The 22,180-nt window shown below is 36.8% G+C and overlaps 1 protein-coding gene across 4 annotated transcripts in view; it reads left to right on the forward strand.

The window, feature by feature from the left end:
- Window positions 1–22,180, forward strand: part of LOC139134115 (mitochondrial enolase superfamily member 1-like) — a 103,371-nt gene that overhangs the window by 30,929 nt on the left and 50,262 nt on the right. For all 4 annotated transcript variants that reach the window (XR_011552721.1, XM_070701030.1, XM_070701031.1 and 1 more), the window contains exons 5-6: window positions 21,478–21,504; window positions 22,009–22,049. Coding sequence is in view for 3 of the 4 variants with exons in the window: in XM_070701030.1 (XP_070557131.1) it covers window positions 21,478–21,504; window positions 22,009–22,049 (68 nt within the window). In the remaining variant the exon portion in view is untranslated. The remainder of the gene's footprint in view (window positions 1–21,477; window positions 21,505–22,008; window positions 22,050–22,180) is intronic.

A 22,180-nucleotide genomic window follows, 5' to 3' on the forward strand; every position in this document is an offset into this window, starting at 1 on the left:
CAGTAGGGACTTATGGTTTGGATTCTGTTGGTGCGTCCGTGCAGATATCTTGGACATGTCTTAGCCAATTCCTCTCAAACTTGGTACAAGGATAATACACTCATATGGCATACATATGCACTTGTACTGTTTTTTGTGTGGCATGCATAATTAGTGCTAATTTGCATAATTAGTGATTTTTGAAAAAGAGCTGTTTCTTAAGAGTTTGATCATCACACACAGCTCTAATAGCACATAAAGACATTTGTCAGTATATGTTCAATTAATTGCTAATTTGAATAAATTATGAATTTTCACAATTCCACTAATATTTCAATAAATACTGACTCAAATTTAATGAAACTTCTTACAGATGTGTACATACCAGGGGTTTCATTAAGAGCCGGCAGCCGGCGAAATTGACCGGTTACTCTCACGATTTCGCCGGCTACTTTTTCGGAAATTTGAACTCTTTCATAGCGAAAATATTTTTTACCTTCTGAAATGATACGGACAAGTTTCACAAGCTGTGTAATCAAACTTTATGATGGCTTTTATGTGAAACACTACGATCGCCTTGTATTACGATGCAGCACGGTCTTGCGTATACTGCCTCAATAAAAATTGAAATTGCAACGGACGATTCTATTGGCTACCTGCATTGCTGATTCCTATGTGGTGACTTTTATATACGCCAATGAAAACTGGCATACTACACCTGTCGGCCGTTTTTAGCTCAACTCAAAATGGTCGATGAACAAATGACGACGGAAGCGATCGCAAGGTCAGGCTTCGCTGTACGATCCTCGGTTTTGAAGTGGACCAAGAAACAAGAGAAGGATAATTACGTGGATTTAAACTGTTTTCGAAGGCAATGACCTGATTTTTTTTCACGAAAAAACTTCCCGATTACAGTTTGAATTTTAATAAGCCGACGTGCGTTGCACTTCGATAGGCTTAGATGTGAAGGCACATGACCAGCTGGACGTATGATATGTACTGCTTTTCGGTCTATCGACACAAATAACAATGTCGCCCAGAGCTGTTGCAATACGATCAGACCTCTAAATTCACTTCAAAAACGGTCGTCAGGTTAAATCCAAATGTGAGTTTCTGAATGTACAAATTTTCATATCCTATATCAAGGTTCTTACTTTGCATACCCATATAGTCAAATAACCTTGAGGGTCTTTGATTCTATTTGCGAAATATGGTAATGATTGTCATTTTTTATCATTATTGTTATATAAATTATCCTTTTTACCTCCCCAGTGGTATAAAAGTTTTTCATTTGCAGATTTCCATACCAAACATCAAGGTTCTTAATTTTAAGCATAACATTGTACATTAATGAAAAGTTTCTCATTTACTGTGCTTAAAATATGAGTTTTTCATCCAGGATGGCATCAACAAGGGGGATTTTCCCCCTTTACCAGAAAATTTCGGGGGCATTTCACCAGTTCATGTGTTCTACTTGTACCTCTAAGGTGTGACTGGCACCATTTCACTGGGGGGAGTGGTCCCCCTTGACAAATAAATTGGGGGTGCCAACATTTCAACAGAGGGGGAATCCCCTATCCCCCTGTCTTGATGTAACACTGTGTAATATCATCTACATATCAAATTTATATCATTAATAATTATGAATTATTATAGTTTACCTCCTAAAAGCATAGAGGCTCCAAAAACGTCAGTTTTCTTTGTTCAAAATATCGTCAACATTACGATATTTTATCATTTTTAATTATGAATTATCATATTTAGGCCTAATCTCCCAGGTAAAATGGCTTTTATGATATGAACACAATTGCCTTTGAACACTGCTGATAATTCTCCTGCAAATCTAGAAATTCAAGTGTCTGCGAGCTGTAAAAAGTGAATTTTAGCTCATTTTTCAGGGTTTCCGGCCTTCGGCCGGGAGGGGGAAGACCCCTTCCCGGACTCTCCCCAGACGACGACCGCTTTGTGGTCTGGCCACGGCAAGCCGCCTACTTTTCAATCATGGCCCCCTACTTCAAAACTTAATGAAACCCTTGCATACCAGAGCTGAAACTTCTTGCAAGTCCATTTGGCAAGATCATGTCAATTAATAGCAAATTTGCATAGTTGATGAATTTTTGTAATTAGGGTGCTATATCAAGAAATACCCATTCAAAGTTTATGAAAAAATAGTACAGATGTTGATTTACCAGTGCTGTAACAGTGTGCAAAGACAGTTAGCAGGATCATGTCATTTAATTGCTAATTTGCATATTAAATGAAATTTCATAATTCGGATTATATGTCAAGAAAGACTGATTCAAATTTGATGAAACTTGGTACAGATATTTTTATACCAAAGCTTTAACTGTGTGCAAAATCATTTTGGAGGATCTTGTCATAAAATTGCTAATTTACATATTTTATGAATTTCTGAAATTAAGGAAATATGTCTAGAAATACCACAGCAAATTTGATGAAACTTGGTACAGATGTTGATGTTGTTGTAATAGCCAACAAAGACATTCAGCAGTATCTTGAGAATTAATTGCTAATTTGCATAATTAATGAATTCCATAGTAAGGCTGATACGTCAAGAAATACTTCATCATATTTGTTGAAACTTGGTATAGTATATAGTCTGGTATAGAAACTTGGTAACTTAGCAGTGAGTTTGATGAAACTTACAGATGTTAATCTCAAAGTGTTGTAGTAGCATGCAAAGACATTAATCATATCATCTGTGCTCTCCCTGCCTTTCAAAATTGTTAGTAAAGTTACGAAATTGGTTCAAAATAAATTAGTAAGCACAAATTATGTAATGCTGAGCCCGCCCATTTTCAACAAGCACTTCTGGTACCTGAAATGATGTTAAGTTAAGGGTATAGAAATGATGAATGATTTCATTATAGACAAAGGAAAGTGAAAAATTCCTTTTTAGTTTTTGACAATGAACACTCATATTTTAATACACATTTTCAAAAGATCCATTGAATAACACAGTACATCATGGGTCATGAATGCTTGTAACATTGAAATTTCTTCCTTGTCTCAATGAAGTGTGCCATTTTGGTCAACCGGCAATGTACGGTATGTTATTCAATTAATCGATCTTTATTACACAACATAACATTTTCAAGTATATTGTGACACAAATCGTAACTCCCTTTGTGTGTAGTCAGTGCTTGATGATTATATATATTAATATATGAAGTGGTCATTGATATTATCAGTGTTTGCACAAGTTTAAGATGCTAGAAAATCTCTCCCTTGTTTTTCATATTTGGAAAGCTCTGTTACTTTGAAAGTATGCATGTCATCCATAGGTACTCGGTGGTGCCTCTTGGTAGCTGCAGTCATTATGCCATGTTCATCTCTAAGATTCTTTTTAAACAACCACTGATCAGAATATTTGGCAGTCTGTGGTTTCGCACAAATTTTGTCTCATTATAACAGTACGCAAACTGAGACTGGTGATCCTGCTAATGTTTTCTTATAGACAGTTATACTTTTAAAACGCTGCAGATGATCGTCATTTATTTTGTCTGGATAAACGTTTTCATTTATTTATTTATTTATTTATTTATTTATTTATTTATTTATTTATTTATTTATTTATTCAGCTTTGACATAAAGTCAGGATGAGTCGCACAGGTGACTAACACCTATACAAAAGCAACCCTCCACAAAAGCACACATTTAACAAGTTACACATACAAAATTAAAAACAGAAAAGACAAACGCAGAATAAAACAATCATAAAAAAATACAAAAAATTTCAAAACAGAACAAAACAAAACAGAGAAATTAACAGAGACGGCAATTTTACAGTGGCACTTTCCCACCAAAGTACAAGTGTTATCAGGATAAAATTACTGTTTAACAAACACGCGTGTAATGTTTTAATAAAATAGACTTGTATGACCTAACACTTGTTAAAGATTTGCCATGAAAGGGCATAACACTACTCGAGTAAAAAGCTCTGTTAAAAAACGAGTAACGAAAACATTCAGTTTTAAAAAGTGGCATCTTCATGGAGTGTCATCGGGAGATTTAAATGTGACAAACTGGCTTAAATTTAAGTCATACATACCAGTAAAACATTTAGCTAAAAAGACACAGTCATTTAATTCTCTCCTGTAGCTTAATGGGAGCAAATTCAATTAATCATACGCTCTTTGTAATCCATCTCCTGGGGATATCCAAGAATGTATTTTGTGGCTCTCCTTTGGACACCTTCAAGATGAAGCATTGATTGCTTAGTCGTGACAGCCCATGACTAGGATGAATAATCAAGAATACTACGGACAAGGGATAAATACAGTTGGAGTTTCATTTTAGTGGAACAGGTGTGGCCACATGTACGTTTAATCAGTCTTGGGACTGCATGTGCACAGCATTGTCTTTGGATCATCAAAGAAAACTATCAGTATTCATAACATTTGCTGAGACAGTTTCTTGTAAAATATTTTGAAGGAAACCTATTAAAATTGGCAAGTTCACTAAAAAAATTCAACTTCAGATCGTCAAATGACAAATCTATGACAACTATAGATTTCCGGCTAAGATTTCCGGTTCGTTTCCACCTCCATGCACAGACAAACACTTTGCGGTACGGTACATCGTTCAACCATGGGCGGTCCGGACTGCAGTTCAACTGTCTTTCAGGCTGACTGTCTTGATCTCTTCTTTTTTTTATGCCCAACTTTCTTTCCCAGCTGAGGATACTATCTATCTAAAGCATTTGTAACTCAGCCCGCTTCCCTCGATCCGCTTCACCCGCGTCCATTCGGAAAATTGACAGCATGTGAGTGTTTGGGTATCTCAAAACTACCATAATGCATGACATACCAGTTCGAGAGTACACGGCCTGGGGATCTTGAAACCTTTTCGCGCATGCTCATGTTAGCACAGGTCAAAGTCCAAAGCTATTACCATCGTCGATGTGCCGATGATAGGGGCAGAGTAGTTTTTGAAAGATGAGATTTGACAGTATTTCCCCGGAATTCATAATCTTGACCGAAAATCAGGCTTCAAAAATAGCAAAATTGTTCGTAAATGGCCAATCAGGCATGTATTTTTTTTTGTAAATTTTCATTTTTGTTTGTAATTTAGGAACGTTACGAGCGACAGCGAGAGCACAGATCATGTCAATTAATTGTATATTTGCATATTTAATGAATTTTTATAATTAGGCTGATACATTAAGAAATACTTCATCAGATTTTTTGAAACTTGGTATACATATTGAGCTCATGTTGCTTTTACTGTGTATATAAGGACGTTTATCAGTATCATGTTAATTAATTTCTAATTTGCGTATTTAATGACTTTTCCTTATTAGTGTGATACATCCAGAAATCCTGCATCAAATTTTATGAAACATGGTACAGATATTGATATTCCAGTAGAGTAAAACTGAAAAGTGATTGATAAATTATTTATTGACTTAGTTAATTACCGTTTGTGATTAGGATGGCAGTCCAGATTGGCTGAATAGGGAAACAATATTTGTAATTAGAGATCTATATTCTGAATGACTGCACTAAATCTGATGACACTTGCTGCAGATGTTGATCATACAAAGATCTACCAGTCAAGAAAGACATTTTAATTTTAGCAGTTTAAATAGCTAATTATAGGAAGTCTCTCCTGTCCTGAACATGAGGACATTTTGGTTCACATCTAATGTTCTGACTTTTTTATGTCAAGAGCATATATGCCTGGACCAGTTTCTTGCACTTAAGTTGAATTTTGACATTTAAAGAGCCAGGGCATGACATCCCTAACTCTGTCCAACTTGGAAAAAGGACATACATGTAACCCTATGCCACTACTTGTTTACAATTCAATCCAATATGGGTATCAGTCACAGACAGGGCTTTGGTACCCACATTTCTTGCTTCATGCACATCATATCGACTTCAATATTTAGTCACTTCCCGTGACAAATTCCCAATCACCAAGGGGGACTATGTCATTGTCAATGACTTCTTTATTGTGAAATATTTATTTTAAGACCTTGTACACCACAATGCATTTCCATTTTATATTAGATCAATAAAGCAGTGTTTTGCCCAGAGTGCGTTCTTGCGTCTTTTGACGCAAAATTAGCAACAATGTCCCACAAAAATACCGGACATGGGTCACAGGGATGCACTAAAATCAGGGCTAGAATTGTATTAGCGTCCACAGACTACTTTTTAGCTATCAAAATAGTTTTATCTATAGTTTAAGAAGGGTTTTATTGCACAACAAAAAGATAAAATTTTTCCCTACATCTATTCAATGTTTTCATTAAACCTGTTTTACTGTATGGCTCAGAGATTTGGGGACAAGATTTCATGGATTACAAGAAGTGGGATAAATCAGCAATTGAAAAAACTCACCTCAAATTTTGTAAGAACATTTTACAGTGTAATAGACAAGCTTGTAATGCCGCTGTGAGGGGTGAACTAGGACAATTCCCACTTCTACTTGAGATCAAACTTAATATTGTTAAACACTGGCTTCGTACAACTGCCACATTGTAATCTTGCTAAAGAAGCTTTTCTGGAGCAAATGGTAACCAACACTAACAATAGATCCTGGTTTAACTGTTTAAGTGCTTTAACTAAAGACAATGGAATGAACTTTCTCCTTGATAAAGCTCCATCACTTAAACACCACAAAGTTATAACTGGTTTAATGAAAACAAATTTAACAAACAATTATGAAGTCTTTTGGAAAAATTTGATCACTGATGAACATAGTAAACTAAGAATGTATGCCAAAATAAACGTAATTTTAGATTAGAACCCTACTTAACACAGTTACAAGGTGAGAAAAGAAAATTGCTCACCAAACTTCGCATTGGCAATCATGATCTAGCAATTGAAAAGGGAGACACACTGTTCCAAAAACCCCAATTACTGAAAGATACTGCAATCAGTGTAACACCAACAGTATTGAAGATGAAACACACTTTTTATTAGTCTGTCAGAAATACAAAGTCCAAAGAAAGTACTTTTTCAGTAAAATCAATTTCCCAAACGACGATACTGAAAATCAGCTTATTTCTCTACTAACAAAACAAGAGTTATCTTTTAATGAACAACTTGCAGATTATATTTTTACTTTATATAAACAAAGAAATACCTAGTTATATTTATTATTAGCTACTATTATTATACTGTAATACTTTATCTTTATTGAAGACAATTTTAACTTATTTTTGTATCACACTTTTATTGCCACAAATGTGATGTAAATCCTATATTTACAAGCAAGCAATAAAAAAATGTTATTATTATTATTATTAATTACACACTTGATAGCCCATACAGTTATTGCTTCTCTATTGAGACAATGAAACATTTAAGTTAAAATTTAGTCTGTTTTTTTCGTCACAATGTAAACACTATTGGAAAATCAGTTAGTCTGTTCTATGGTCTGTTACAGTCTACGATTCATGGTATAAGCAAGACGATGTGCGTCCACTGGGCCCTGCAGCCTTGGGGACAAAATTCGAATGCCGGGCCACGTACGATCCCGATAACTAGACAATGATTTCAGAAGCGGAAGGCTTGTAAAAAGAACAACTAACTTTTCACATAGCAAATTTTATTGACCACCAACTTGAAATGAAACGTTTACATGTAAATAAATGCTAGTCCAGTGAAGTACAGAGAATCAAATTTTCAGTCATTATACTAGCCCGGGCACATGGCATCAAACGGAATTGACTGCACGTGTATTTGGTGTACTGGAAGCTCATGACTTCACCTAAAAATATCATCAACCCCACAATTTTGTTGAAACACTATATCCCTGACTTTCAAAGTAGTAATTTGCCTTAAATTTCCCCAGAAGGAGTCTCATACAACTCTCCGATCGTCTGGAAGCCAGCCCAGCTGGTAGAGATCGAGGTCACCATGCTGAATTCCTTATATAGTCAAGACCCCCTAGCTCGATTGTAGCTGATCTTAGCAAGAACCACCTAGCTTGTCAAAACAGCGTTATGGCAATGTGCTATTGCTATCATGAGGATCAAAGAGTTCTCTCAGATATTTGTGTTTTGAAACTATATTTTTGCAATTTTCAGGGAAAAGTGTCAGTCATTGGAGCAATTATAAGAGAACTTTATAGCAGTAATGAAAAAACCCAGGTTACAATGTGCATCAAACTATTGTCTTCAGCCACTTCTAGTTCTGGAGTCATAAGTGTAATGAAACATCTTCTTTATTTCTGTTAAACACATGTAATGCAGTAACTGGCAAGAATCCCCATAAAAGACAAATGTGCATGAAATTGATGATGTCTTTTTTTACAATTAAAAACTAAATACAACCAGTTAAAATGACTTTGTCACAAACCATTATAGGAGGCATCCAGCAATCTTAATTTTAAAATAAATGTACGTATTCTTGATATCAAATTTTCGATGGAAAACAACAGCCATACATGTTTACAATACCTTTCTGCCTTGGTGACTTGACTTTGCTTTGCATTCTTCGCTCACACATTGACCCCCTATTGTAACTCAGTGTCCCCCTATTTTAACAATCATGGGACACTGTGTCCCACCTTTACAATTCCCGGGCAAAACACTGATAAAGGATAATAATAATAATAACAAGGCAGTATTGCTGAAGGCAATGAGTACTGGGCCGTGATAGAGTAATTTTGAGGACAATATATACTACTATTCAAATATGGTCTTGAATTTCCTCCTGTCAATGAGGCATTTGATTAACTGGTTATTAAACGAAGCAATGGCATGACAACGGCAAAATATGTCTAGCAACTTTTGTGGAGTTTGAGGCAGGGGTTCTTTATTTATAGCGGGAATTGCTTAAACTCCTTAAATATTCAAATTACAGCAAATTTCTTTTGTTCTCGATGGTAGATGTCTAATATTTAGATTGGCATATTTAGATTTCTACCCTATAATTATCCCTATATACCAAAAATCGGACATCCAGCTCTATCAGCTTGCTCAGAATTAGATATGCGCATGATTAATGAGGTACAATATGTGGTGTCATAAGGTGTCCCATCATACCATTTATGAAGGGTGTAGCACTTGTGGTTACTGAGTTGTGGACAAATATATAATTTGAGGTCAAAGGTCATCGAGGTCACATGACATTTTGTCAAAATAATTGTATTGCTAAGTTATTCCTATATACCAAAAATCAGACCTCTAGCTCTATTGGCGCGCTCAAAATTATATATGCGCATAATTAATGAGGTACAATATGTGGTGTCATAAGGTGTCTTATCATACCAAATATGAAGGATGTAGCACTTGTGGTTACTGAGTTGTGGACAAATATATATATTTGAGGTCAAAGGTCATTGAGGTCACGTCACATTTTGTCATAATAATTGTATTGCTAAGTTATTCCTATATACCAAAAATCAGACCTCTAGCTCTATTGGCTCGCTCAAAATAAGATATGCACATAATTAATGAGGTACAATATATGGTGTCATAAGGTGTCCTTTCATACCAAATATGAAGGGTGTAGCACTTGTGGTTACTGAGTTGTGGACAAATATGTATATTTGAGGTCAAAGGTCACCAAGGTCACGTGAAGTTTTGTCAAACAAATTATATTGTTAACTTATCCCTATATACCAGAAATCAGACCTCTTGCTCTATTGGCTCGCTCATAATTAGATAGTGCACATAATTAATGGGTACAATATGTGGCATCATAAGGTGTCCCATCATACCAAATATGAAAGGTTTAGCACTTGTGGTTACTGAGTCATGGACAATAATGTATATTTGAGGTCAAAGGTCACCAAGGTCACATGATATTTTGTCAAAATGTCTGAGATATCTGCGTGAACCGATGGACTCACTGATGCACTCACTGACGGATATGAGCCAATCTATAAGCCCCCTGGACTTTATCCGTGGGGACAAAAAAACTGTGTCACTGCATCCTTTAGGCAATATGAATACGATGAGAAACTAATTTTTATTTTTCTTGGCATCATACATGTGAGTCTATGGAGAACTGCCTTATACGTGGGAGTCTATGGAGGTGTAAACTAAAAAGTCCTCTAACACGGCCAAATTTGATAGCATTGTGAAACAAATCGACGTGCATCTGTATGGGGTTGGGTACTGTAGGCGTGAACGGACGGACGGACGCACGGACATGACCAAACCTATAAGTCCCCTCGGACTTCGTCCGTGGTGATTAAAAACACGCAACAGTTATTACAGCTACACCGGCGGTAGGTTCATATCCAGAGCCCCGTACGGTCTGCCGCCGTCGCTTGAAAACAATCTCATGCACCCGGCCATATGGGCAGCTGGCCGGATCACAGTCGCTCGAGAGCTATTCAGCTCTGGGACTATTCGCCCATAGACGAGTATACAGAAGCGAGGTATTTCTCGCTTCTGTATACTCGTCTATGGGGCGAATAGTCCCAGAGCTGAATAGCTCTCGAGCGACTGTGGCCGGATGCATGACTTCCCGGAGAAGGCGAGCTGTCACGTTCAAGCTCAGGATTATTTGTCGATCAAATTTCAGTAAATTTACCTTACCTAGATGAATTTTGTCTATAGGCTGAAATTCGCCGAAGTTTGACAAAATTACATCGATTTTTCAGGTTCATATGCGACATTTTTGAGTTTTGAGTGCAGACAGAAATAAGTTTTGAGGCAACATGGCTGCGACCCCATGTTGACCCCTAGCCCTGCGTACGATGCTATGTGCTACAGCTAACACACAGCATCGTACGCAGGGCCAGCGAGAGAGTTGCCGACATCGACGGTTATTTACGAGAAGTGAATAAAAGACTCATTTTTGGAAGCGATCGAGTAGCTGAAGTAGGCTGGGATACGACTTGGGCCCAAGAACGCTGAATTTCGGCAGTAATTTGGCTTTTTACGTCAAGTCCCAAAATGGATTTGAAGTCACCGACCCTACGTACGGGTCTTTGCAGGGCTGTGGTGAGCGGGGCGGTTAGCTGTAGCGGAACACACAGCATCGTACGCAGGGCTAGTTGACCCCCAAGTGAAAATGTGTTCGCGATCAAATCTCCTATATTTTTTTCAGAATTTTCAACAAAATCATTGCTTCTTACATCTTTTGTAAAATATAAAATACTAAAATAAAACTGCGATGTGCCATGTCTCCAGATTTCTAAAATATCGTTCGTTGACCGTTCGACGCAAACTTGTGACGCAGTTGAAATTCAATACTGACCGCCAAATAAATGAGACGAGATCAGTCTAGACATCCTCCAAATTATCCAACCATTCGCATTGGAGTTCAGCTCGCTTAGAGTATCATAACATTTTTCGGCCTTTTAGATCGACCCTAATATCTCCCATTTAGGAAATAAATACACAAGTTACCTCGACAAAACTTCGTGCACCATCCAAGACCAAACGCACTACAAATCTGTCTTGACGTCATTATCTCCTTACATGGTAATCGGCATACCGTATTTTTTAGCAAAGGGGACACAGAATACGTCGGAGTATTCAGTTTTAAAACGTATTACATTGTGTGATGTTGTCAAAAAAAAGTCATGTTACTGCAGTGGTATAAATTACAAAACACAAAAGTTCAAATCAGTTTATTTTGGACTGGCTTTACCCAACATTTCATATTGTTTCTTATGCCAGATTTGACCACGTGCTTACTGGCGACCCCTTTTCATGCAAATTTTGTGTCAAATGATGTGTTCCCCTGGAAAAACAAACGTACGATTTCCAAATGAAGGAGGCGAAATTTGCCCTCAAGACTCGAAACCACCCCTTATGGGGTGTACCTAGCTATTTTTAACGAGCTTCTCGAATCTGCAGCTCTATTTCGAAATGATGGTCTGGTTTTCTCAGCTCAAGGATAAGTGTTCTCCATCGCTGTGGGCGTTACTATTCTCAACCGGGGGTACAGTTTCCAGTCGTAATGTTTTTCATTGTGTCCGGGATATAAAACCTTTCCTTTCAAACTTTCTCTTTGATTAACACTAATCCACATCTTGTCAGTGATTAAACATGTTTCAAGTTTAAATGTTAAATTCTGGTCTCGAGCCCTGTTCGACCAAACCGAAATTACCCCTCCCACTTTGGCTCGTCCAGTGGGTGTAGCAAGGGTCGTGCCATCGCCTAGTAAACGGAGGGTGCATTAATTGTTGCATTTCAATGCACATTTTGATTATATTCAGAAGATTTTGTGGCAAAAACTCAGATAGAGAAGCATTTATATTCACATCTCACTTATTCAAGACTGGCTGAGAGCAGCACTTCCATTCAGTTAACATCATTACGCCATTTATTATGCCAAGAAAGATGAAGCCAATACATTTTGCCCTCCCTGGTCTCAGCCAGAAATGGTTATACCTTACAGTTTTTTCCCACGGAATGAAAACAAATGTACTGGGCTGAGGCCCAAGTACAATAATAATAATAATAATAATAATAATAATAATAGATATTTGATTGAGTAATATTGTAATTTACATATGAAAATTGTACAGATGGCCATCTCATATGTCAAAATTTGATCTTCTTTGTAACAACCATTTCATTTTAATTAGAACATCCAAGAAGCACCCTTTCAGCTTGTTTTGATTTTCCCTTTAAAATCAATTTATTTACAATCTAAAGTAACAACAAACAGTAAAACTTCTACATTAAGGTGAAGTTACAAATACAGCAAAAAATCTATGGTACTGATTTGCTAAAAGTGCACGAGAGAGCCCAGCACAGCACAGAACCTCCTGTTAAGGTACACTCTGCAGTTGACACCAGCTGAATGAATCACACAGAGGCAAGATTGCCAAATGTTCCACTGTCAGTAAAAATCTAACTGATTCTTTGTTCTGTGCTCTGTTTCTTTATGCTAAATATAAGACACTTTCTGGAAATTGAAGAATAGAAACATAGAGAATAGAACTTTAATCATGATTACAAAAACATTTCAGGAAAGTTACGAAAAAACATTTTTTTTCCTTTTTCTCAGCCAGGTTTGAAGCTTCATGTAGATATTGTAAGGCAGTGCTATTCTCAGAATAGAAGACTTGACATTTCCAGTTGCAGATGGGTTTTGAGACATCTTTATGTGATATCATGTTTCTTACAGCTTATGTTTGACACAGCATCTTCAGTTTGAGAAAAGCTCCCACAAATTCTTATGTGATACTTTGTTTTACGACAGCACAACATCAAATGTTCTTCCATTCGAACATGCCCTTTTATTGATAATCGCACACAATATATGGCTTTTTTCTTGATAAGGAAATACCATAACATGTTTAAATATCCAGTACATACACTATGGTATTAAGTTCTCAGTCACATTCAAAGTTACAACGTACAGCACAAAGTCACTTAGCAAAGATATAGCAGTCAAGACTACTTGGCTAAGTCCCAACTCTTAAATGGAAATTGGTTCCTGAACCATGTTTTTACAATTTTCTGACCATGCTTCCTCAACATGCTGTTGACTTAAAATGAATATTCAATTAAATCATATTTGTTTTTAAAGTTCTATGCACTTATTTACGTTTTACCAATTTTGCAATTTTGAAATTCACCGAACTTTTAGTTTGTATTAGTAATGTTTGTATTAGGTTTGACGAATTATTGAATTTATCATATTACAGATAATTTCCATAATTAGAGGTTGTTTACGTTGTTTACGTTGTTTACCAACAAAACTGCTAATGTAGTTCGGGAAAACTCTAAAACTGATGACGTTCATCGTGCATATCTCGACGTTTATAGTGAAATATCACGGCTGATATTTTACGTTGAACGTCACTAGGATGTAACAATATGGGCATGGTATATTACAGATAATTTCCATAATTACATGTTCTGAAAATTCATTTTTGATATTTCTTTAACCATAAGAAGGTAGGTAAGTTAAGATATGTCTGCCTTCATTACACATGTATATGACCATGTGTGGCTAAAACAAAAGTTAATCTTTCCGAACTATTAAATGATCAAAATGGAAAACAAAAAGCACATAATTTTTTGATTATCAACAATTTGGAAATAGAGTTATGGTCAATTATTATATATCTACCATTGAGAACAATTGAATTTTGCCTGCGCCCGTTCTGTAACATGAACGGTTTCCAGGTGCCCCATACTCTCTGTCTGTATTTGTGCATTCACTGTTGAACGGTTTCAAGGGACTCGTTGGATGAGTGCCAGAACATGTCTCGCATGCGCTCTGTATGTATGTTTGTAGTGCACACACACTATCAAGAACTTGAAGAAGCGTGTCAGAGATAGCATTCCACACACTTATGAATAAATCAGAAGAAAAATTGTTGACATTGCACGAAAACAGTCTCTACTCTGACAATTTGATGCCCCAGTCACAAATGTAAAATGTATAATAATGAGATTATTACGAAAATACGGTACAGGATGCACTCGGACATTGGCGCCGCGCATCGCCCTCTGCTTTGCATTAGGCGATACGCTTGGCCATTATTCTCGTGGATCCTTTGCGGTATTTTCATAATAACCTCATAGTATACTCTGTATACCGTATTTGAATGTATGACTTTGCATAGTGACGTTCATGTGTAGCAATGATTAGATTGTTTCTTTAAAAGTTTAAATAATGAAAAACGAATATCTTTCTTACAAAATAAATCTGAGGTCCTAAGACTTTCCTCATCAGCAGCAGGTAGTTTGCTTCAACTAAAACCCATTCCCCCTTGACCTTGGATGTAATTTCACTTGCAACTTTAAAGTGAATACCTTTATAAGAATGTCTGCATTCATATTTCTGCAATTCTGTTGACTCTACTCTCTGACTGCAGTGCAATTCTCAGTTCCTGCCAAAACAATCTCCTTCTGAAGTCATTCTCAGGCCATTCCAGGTACTTCTTTGTCATGAGTATTTTCCGCAGGACTCGTGGCATCATATCATCTGGGATTTCCTGCAGCATCACCATCAATATGACATCCTTCTTCTCTTCAAATAACTGGGTTTGTGCCATCCTCATTTCAAAGTAACACCACTCACTTTGTGCAAAGTGAGGAGAGAGTATGAGAAGTGTTTTGTTGCTGCTCTCAATACTGTTCAGAATGTTTTCAAATATATCATCACCTGGCATAAAATCACGTTCATGGATACACAACTTGAAGTTCTGTTGATCAGTATTTTCTAAGTTAGGAATCAATTCCTGCATGACCCACTCTCCGTCATGTTGATTGTAGACCACAAAGGCATCATACTTTTTATTCAATTGATCTTCTTCATTGTTAAATTGCAACTTATAGCCACCATGCCGTAGTTTCAACAGGAAAAATAAGTAGCGTATGCGCCACTTTAGTCGAATGCCAACGACTATTGTTACAGTTAAAACAACTGCAAAACATGTGATTGGAACAGTGATGACTAAAGTCAAGTTACATTCCAATCCAAATTCTAATGTCGGTAAGAAAACGCCATCCATTTCATCAGGTGTTGCACATGTAGGAACCTCTGACAAAAAAACAGTTTTATCATGTTTAAGCCACTGGACAAAATTTTCCATTTTACATGTTGAGCAAGAAAAGGGATTTTGATGGATGGCCAACGTCTTCAGGTTGGGTAGGGACTTCAACAAGTTTGGGTTGATCATTGTGATTTTGTTGGAACTAATATCCAAAGAATGAAGATTTGTCAGTGTGTCTGGAAATACATTCATGGATAGTAATGTACCAAAAGCTGTAAGGGAGAGCTCTTTTAGATTTGGAAACAGCTTCAAAATCGCTGTCAGTTCCTCCTCATTTCCTGACCAGGTACAGTCATGGAATTTAAGAGTCTTCATATGTTTCCATGTTACATGCACAGAATTTTTTTTGCTGAGATTTTCATCATTGAGATGTAAGTCATTGACAGATGGTGAAGTATCAATCTTTGTACTCTGAATGTCTATTACCTCAAGCTTTGTTAGATTGGCTCTTTGCAGAGTGTAAATGTTCAAGGGGGGTCTTTCAATGCTATTAGGTCTGGGGCCAGCAATATGGATGTACTGGAGTGATGGAACATGTTGGTACAAGACAGCTGGATGTAAAAAATTTACTGATAATTGTTGAAGGTGTGTTAGACCTTTAAGGGAATCAGTGCCATCTGGATTTTGATTCAAAGTCAAAATGTCATTTCCTTTCAGGTAGAGTGCTTTCAATGAAACAAGTAGGGAAAATACAGCATTAGGCAGATAGAGAATACCATTGTTAGATAGATCTAGAGTGATTAGATTTGGAAGGGAAGTGAAACTGTATGGATGGATAGCTGCAAAAGCGTTGTCTGAAAGATTTATTTCTACCAGCGAGGGAACTGCTGCAAAGATGTTGGGAGGAATTTCTCCAGTAAATGAGTTCAATGCAAGATACAGATACTTCAGCAGATGAAGGTCAGCAACACTTTGAGACACCTCTGTGATGTTTGATAATGTATTGCAACTAAGGTCCAATGTCACCAAACGATCCAGACCCTGAAAAACTCCTTCATGAAGTGAATCAAGTTCACTAAAAAAAAAATATCGAATGGTCAGACTTGTTAAATGTTGCAGCCACCGAAATACTCCAGAAGGTAATTCATGCACTCCATCAAGGTAAATAGTCAGTTTTTCAATGATTGTCCCTTGGAGCTGTTTGAAGGTGTCATTTCTGATCTTTTTCTGGTCATTCAGATACCCAAGATTCAGTGACTTAATCTTCAAGTGCTCAAGATCTTCCAGTATTTGAGCTAGAGCTTGAGCTGAAGTTTTAATCGCATCATGATTTCCAAGCCGATACCTTAGTAGAAGTTCATTTAAAGGTAGAGGAGAGGCAGGTCCTTCCAAATTGAAATCCTTTGGGGGAAAGCTTTGTTCAATAGAATCTACTATTGAGACCAGACTGCTGCATTCTGAAAGCATGATCTCCTCTAGTTCCGTAAAGTGCCTCAGATCCATTCTATTACAATGTTTGTGAAAGCAATCAAGTTCTAATGAAATTTCTTTCATTTTGACCAATGGTTGCAATGCTTTCTGTGGAAAACAACGTAGAGGATTCCTTGCCAAATTAATCACCATAAGTTGTGTTAAATCTTGGAATATTCCATGTGGTAATGTGGAAATTACATTCTCGTTGAGGTACAATTCATTTAAAAGTCCAAGTCCATGAAAGGATGTCGGAGACAACTCATTCAACTTATTTTTTGACAGGATTAGAGTCGTAAGGTTCTTCAGATCAGAAAATAGTTTTTCAGGAATATGTTCCAAGACGTTGTAGTGCAGATCCAGGATTTCTAAACTAGAAAGTCCGCTGAATGATTTGCCATGAATTAAAGCAACCTCATTGTATGACAGATTTAGTTGTCTCAGTTGGTTCAGCAATGTGAAGGAAGCAGAAACAATTTCTTTGATTTGATTCCGTGACAAATCCAGATGAGTTGTAAGTATTGGAAAGTTGTCTGGAACATCTTCAAACCCTCTGTTAAAGCAATTAATGTGAGTCTGTTCATATACCTTACATATGGACTGCTGTGTAGCCATCTGGAAACTCTGTACCAGCAGGACAACTGTCAAGCATAGAGAAGCCATTGTAGTGAGAATTTTTGGTTGAGAGGTCGTTGAGGTTTGATGCGGTTGTCAGGGTTGTCAGGTCTCATCTGAATACTATTTCTGCCTCAAAGGTTTCACATGGGAAATCAACAGAGGAAGAAGTTCTGGCATTGGTTCTTGAGAGTTTTTGAATGAAAATAAGATGACAAAATCTATAATGATTTGATTATTTCACTTCTCTTTTCACTACCTGTTTTTATTGCACAAAAGCAATCACTGACCTAGAATATAGTTATCTTCACAGTGCAGCGCCACCTACTTACTCTTAGGGTGACATTTTGTGTTTTTCATCTCCCGACCAACCGTAAATTTCATCTCTGACATGAAAATAAAAAAAAACTTTTTTATTTGTGCCGCCTCTGAGGTGATCATCCTAGCAACATCACCACCATCATCAAATTGTGAGATTGCAGCGACTCAGACTGAAAGGACAGAGAGCACAGAACATTGAACTGCAACAAATACACCTCTTAGGCGATCATCCTAGCAACAGCACCACCATCATCAAATTGTGAGATTGCAGCGACTCAGACTGAAAGGACAGAGAGCACAGAACATTGAACTGCAACAAATACACCTTTTTTGTACTTAAAAATTGTAGAAACTGAAAGGACAGAAGATTGAACTGAAACAAATAGTTTTTTTTGTACTTGTTTTGTTTTGTTTTTTCGGCCGCCCTCCCTGCCCGAGTATTCCTCTGGAGATGAGAAACAAAAAAAAAATAGGGTCACCCTTGTTTGAAAATCATATTCAGTTAAGTTACAGGACCATTATAATATCTTTTGGAGATTCCTGTCAGCGAAATGCATATTGAGATTCACAGATGTAACAATATGCACAACAACTATCTAATCAGTATCGTTGTTGAAAGAAGGATGTCAATTTAGTCTATTTAACATATGTATATATGGTCATGACTAATTATCATTACTGAAAGTAAAAACATCTGTGACAGAACCACTTTCTTTGGTAAGGTACAGTACAATTAGGATATTATTGACATCCTTTGTGATTGCGAAGCCATTGGAGTGAACAGATTTATCATGTGCATCTATAAAATGGATAGAAAATAATATTAGCAGGATGAGTGACAAGCTCGGCTTGAATTTTTCTTATGGAACGAGGTAGATTCATTGTCAGTCTTAGCTCTGAAGCAGAATTGTACTAGAAGGGCGTTAGACTCGGGTATAAAAGCCAACAGGCTTAACCCCCTTTGAAATGCTAGGATACTTATTTGTCACTGAAGGAAGTTTGTTGTCATAGACTGTATATTTTTCACTCAGGACATTTCATTTCCGTGACTGTGTGAGTAGAAGAAAAAGGAAGTTTGATAGTTTACTTGATAAATTCCCATGTTTTTATCTTTAATGTAAGGTTGACCGAAAACTAACAGTCTGCCTTTGTAAGACTCAAAACCTTCTGTCAGACCAGACTAGTCATATTTATGAGTTCAACTTTATCTGTGAAAATTGTTATCATATTTTATGTAATGATTCACTGTTCAGTAAATTCTCAATGTGATATGAACTCACAAATACAGTAACAGGGCCGTGTCACCTATTCCATCTTCCTCCACAAAACTTAGGGAACCTGTGAACATGATTATTCACTTTTGAGAATGTAAAAAATTCAAGTGAGCCCAATCCAGTTCACTTGGAACATATGCCAGCTCAAGGCTTGCAAGGTTACATATGTGATAGCGCCCTCAAGGAACCACTTGAAAAATGTCCACACCACTACTTACAAGATACATACTTGCCTCAATTTCTATCTGGGGACTATGTCACTACCACCAGTGTCATCCTGTACAAAACTTTTCTTGCCAACTCTGGAAGGGATTTGAACTCACAATGTACAACACCTACTCACCTAGTGAAGACATCAGCAAAATTTTTATTTTTATGTACTTTTGTAAAAATCATTGAAACAGCTTCCCAGGTTTTCTTCATATTTTATGTTCAGGTGTTATTCATTGATAAGATTTTTCATCCCAAATAGTTTTGAATTTTTCACCTGTAACAATAGACATCCATTAAATAAATCAGCTGCTACATTTCATGTAGACAGAAGCAAACCTTTCAATAAGTCATAAAGGTTTAACAACAAAAATGTGAGTTTGTTTGCATGATGATAAACTTTGCATATGTAAAGTTTTGGCCAATGGGTTAAGTTTTGGTCAATCACTTGTTTCAACATCACTTGTTGGTGTTGAAAATGGTAAGGTTACCGTAGATGATAGTAAAATAACCATATAGTTGTAAATTTGATTGAGTGATTGTGGAATTATTTTTTTGGGGGGTTGTCAATTTTCTCATATTTTGTCAAAATATAATCTTCTCTTATACCACTTTCTGGTTGTTTTCAATTGCTTGTGTCAAACTCACATTGTGTTTCAAGCAAAGGAGCACAGTAATACTGACATTTCAAGGTTGTACTTGATTGTCCACTAAGGGACAATCACTTCATCATCTTCAACTTTAGGTTTATTACATTATATTATTTGAACATCTGTGCTAATTGTACTTGCTGGTATTGACTCGTTTCATCAAATATATACCGGTACTTGCGAGAAGCTAAATACTTTAAACAAGCACAGCTCATCGTTGATGACACAGTCCCCACTTGTTAATGGGTGCTTTGATTACAGGTCCTCAGAGAGGATAGAGTCCTCTTCATTAGGTCTGTGATAAAAATACTTTTGAATAAATTCGCTTGATACATGTCTGAGTTGTAGTTCAGGAGATGAAAAAATCGTAATAAAATGGCCACATGGTGGCCATATTGGATCAAATCACAAAACAAATCAATGTGCATATGTATGACATAGGTCAATGTCCTTGTACCAAGTTTGAATAAAATTGGTTGAGATATACCTGAGTTATGGCTCTGTACATGAAAAATCGTAACAAAATGGCCGCATGGCGGCCATATTGGATCGTATCACAAAACAAATTGATGTGTATAGCTATGACATTGGTCAATGTCCTTGTACCAACTTTGAATAAAATCTGTAGAAACATGCCTGAGTTATGACTCTGTACATGAAAAAATCGTAATAAAATGGCCGCCTGCTGGCGGCCATATTGGATCGTATCACAAAACAAATCAATGTGCATATGTATGACATAGGTCAATGTCCTTGTACCAATTTTGAATAAAATCGGTTGAGATATGCCTGAGTTATGGCTCTGTACATGAAAAAATCGTAACAAAATGGCCGCCTGGCGGCCATATTGGATCGTATCACAAAACAAATTGATGTGCATAGCTATGACATTGGTCAATGTCCTTGTACCAACTTTGAATAAAATCTGTAGAAACATGCCTGAGTTATGGCTCTGTACATGAAAAAATCGTAATAAAATGGCCGCCTGGCGGCCATATTGGATCGTATCACAAAACAAATCAATGTGCATATGTATGACATAGGTCAATGTCCTTGTACCAATTTTGAATGAAATTGGTTGAGATATGCCTGAGTTATGGCTCTGTACATGAAAAAATCGTAACAAAATGGCCGCACGGCGGCCATATTGGATCGTATCACAAAAAGAATCGACGTGCATATCTATGACACTGGTCAATGTCCTTGTACCAACTTTGAATAAAATCAGTTGAAACATGCCTGAATTATGGCTCTGTACATGAAAAAATCGTAATAAAATGGCCGCCTGGCAGCCATATTGGATCGTATCACAAAACAAATCGACGTGCATCTGTATGACATATGAAGTAATCCTTGTACCAAGTTTGAATGAAATCGCTTCAGGCATCTCTGAGATATCTGCGTGAACGGACGGACGGACGCACGCACGCACGGACGCACAGACGCACGCACACACGCACGGACATGACCAAACCTATAAGTCCCCCCGGACGGTGTCCGTGGGGACTAACAAGCACAGCTTATTGACATTTGATCTTTCTTTTTCGTTTTCATTTTCTCAGCCAGTTTGGAAGCTCCTTGTTGATATGGTAAGGCAACACAATTCTCAGCAAACCAGACAATAATTCTTCTGTTTGAGATGAGTTTTATGTAATCTGTACATGATATCATGTTTACTGCAGTTTATGAAATTGCTTAAAAGGAAATCCTCTTTAACTATTTTTGTTTAGAATTTTATTACACATTTCTACTTCTTGGGAAATACCGGTATCTTTATGTTGATAACAATTGTATGTGCCTTTTTCTTGGTAATGAAAATACATTTAGCTTGTACTGTTGAAAAAAAGGATATGTTTAGCCATCTTCAGTTTTAAATTCATCATATAATGCAAATTAATTTTCCGCCAGGTAGGTTCATCTTTTACGTTTTCTTTGATAATGGTCACAAGGAGTGTTCTGTCACCGTAAAGGTTACAGAAAGATTTTGCGCCACAGTATTTGGTTCTAAGTATGGCCAGTTTTCTTTCATCGAAGAGTACAATGTCTATCTGAGATGTAAAGGGTCATGATTATACTTTTTCCTTCATTTACAGGAACCAGAGAAGCTTGTGTCATGTATTGATTTCAGATATATGTAAGTAGAGAAAATTATCATAAAATATTTTCAGTGTTTTTAAACCTTTCAAATACATGTATGATAGTTGTTCTAAGAAGGCTAACATGTGTGAAATGACAGGGTAGAGGATGTTCATTATCATTTGATAT

This window comes from Ptychodera flava, chromosome 5, assembly GCF_041260155.1.
Source record: "Ptychodera flava strain L36383 chromosome 5, AS_Pfla_20210202, whole genome shotgun sequence".
Lineage (NCBI taxonomy): Eukaryota > Metazoa > Hemichordata > Enteropneusta > Ptychoderidae > Ptychodera > Ptychodera flava.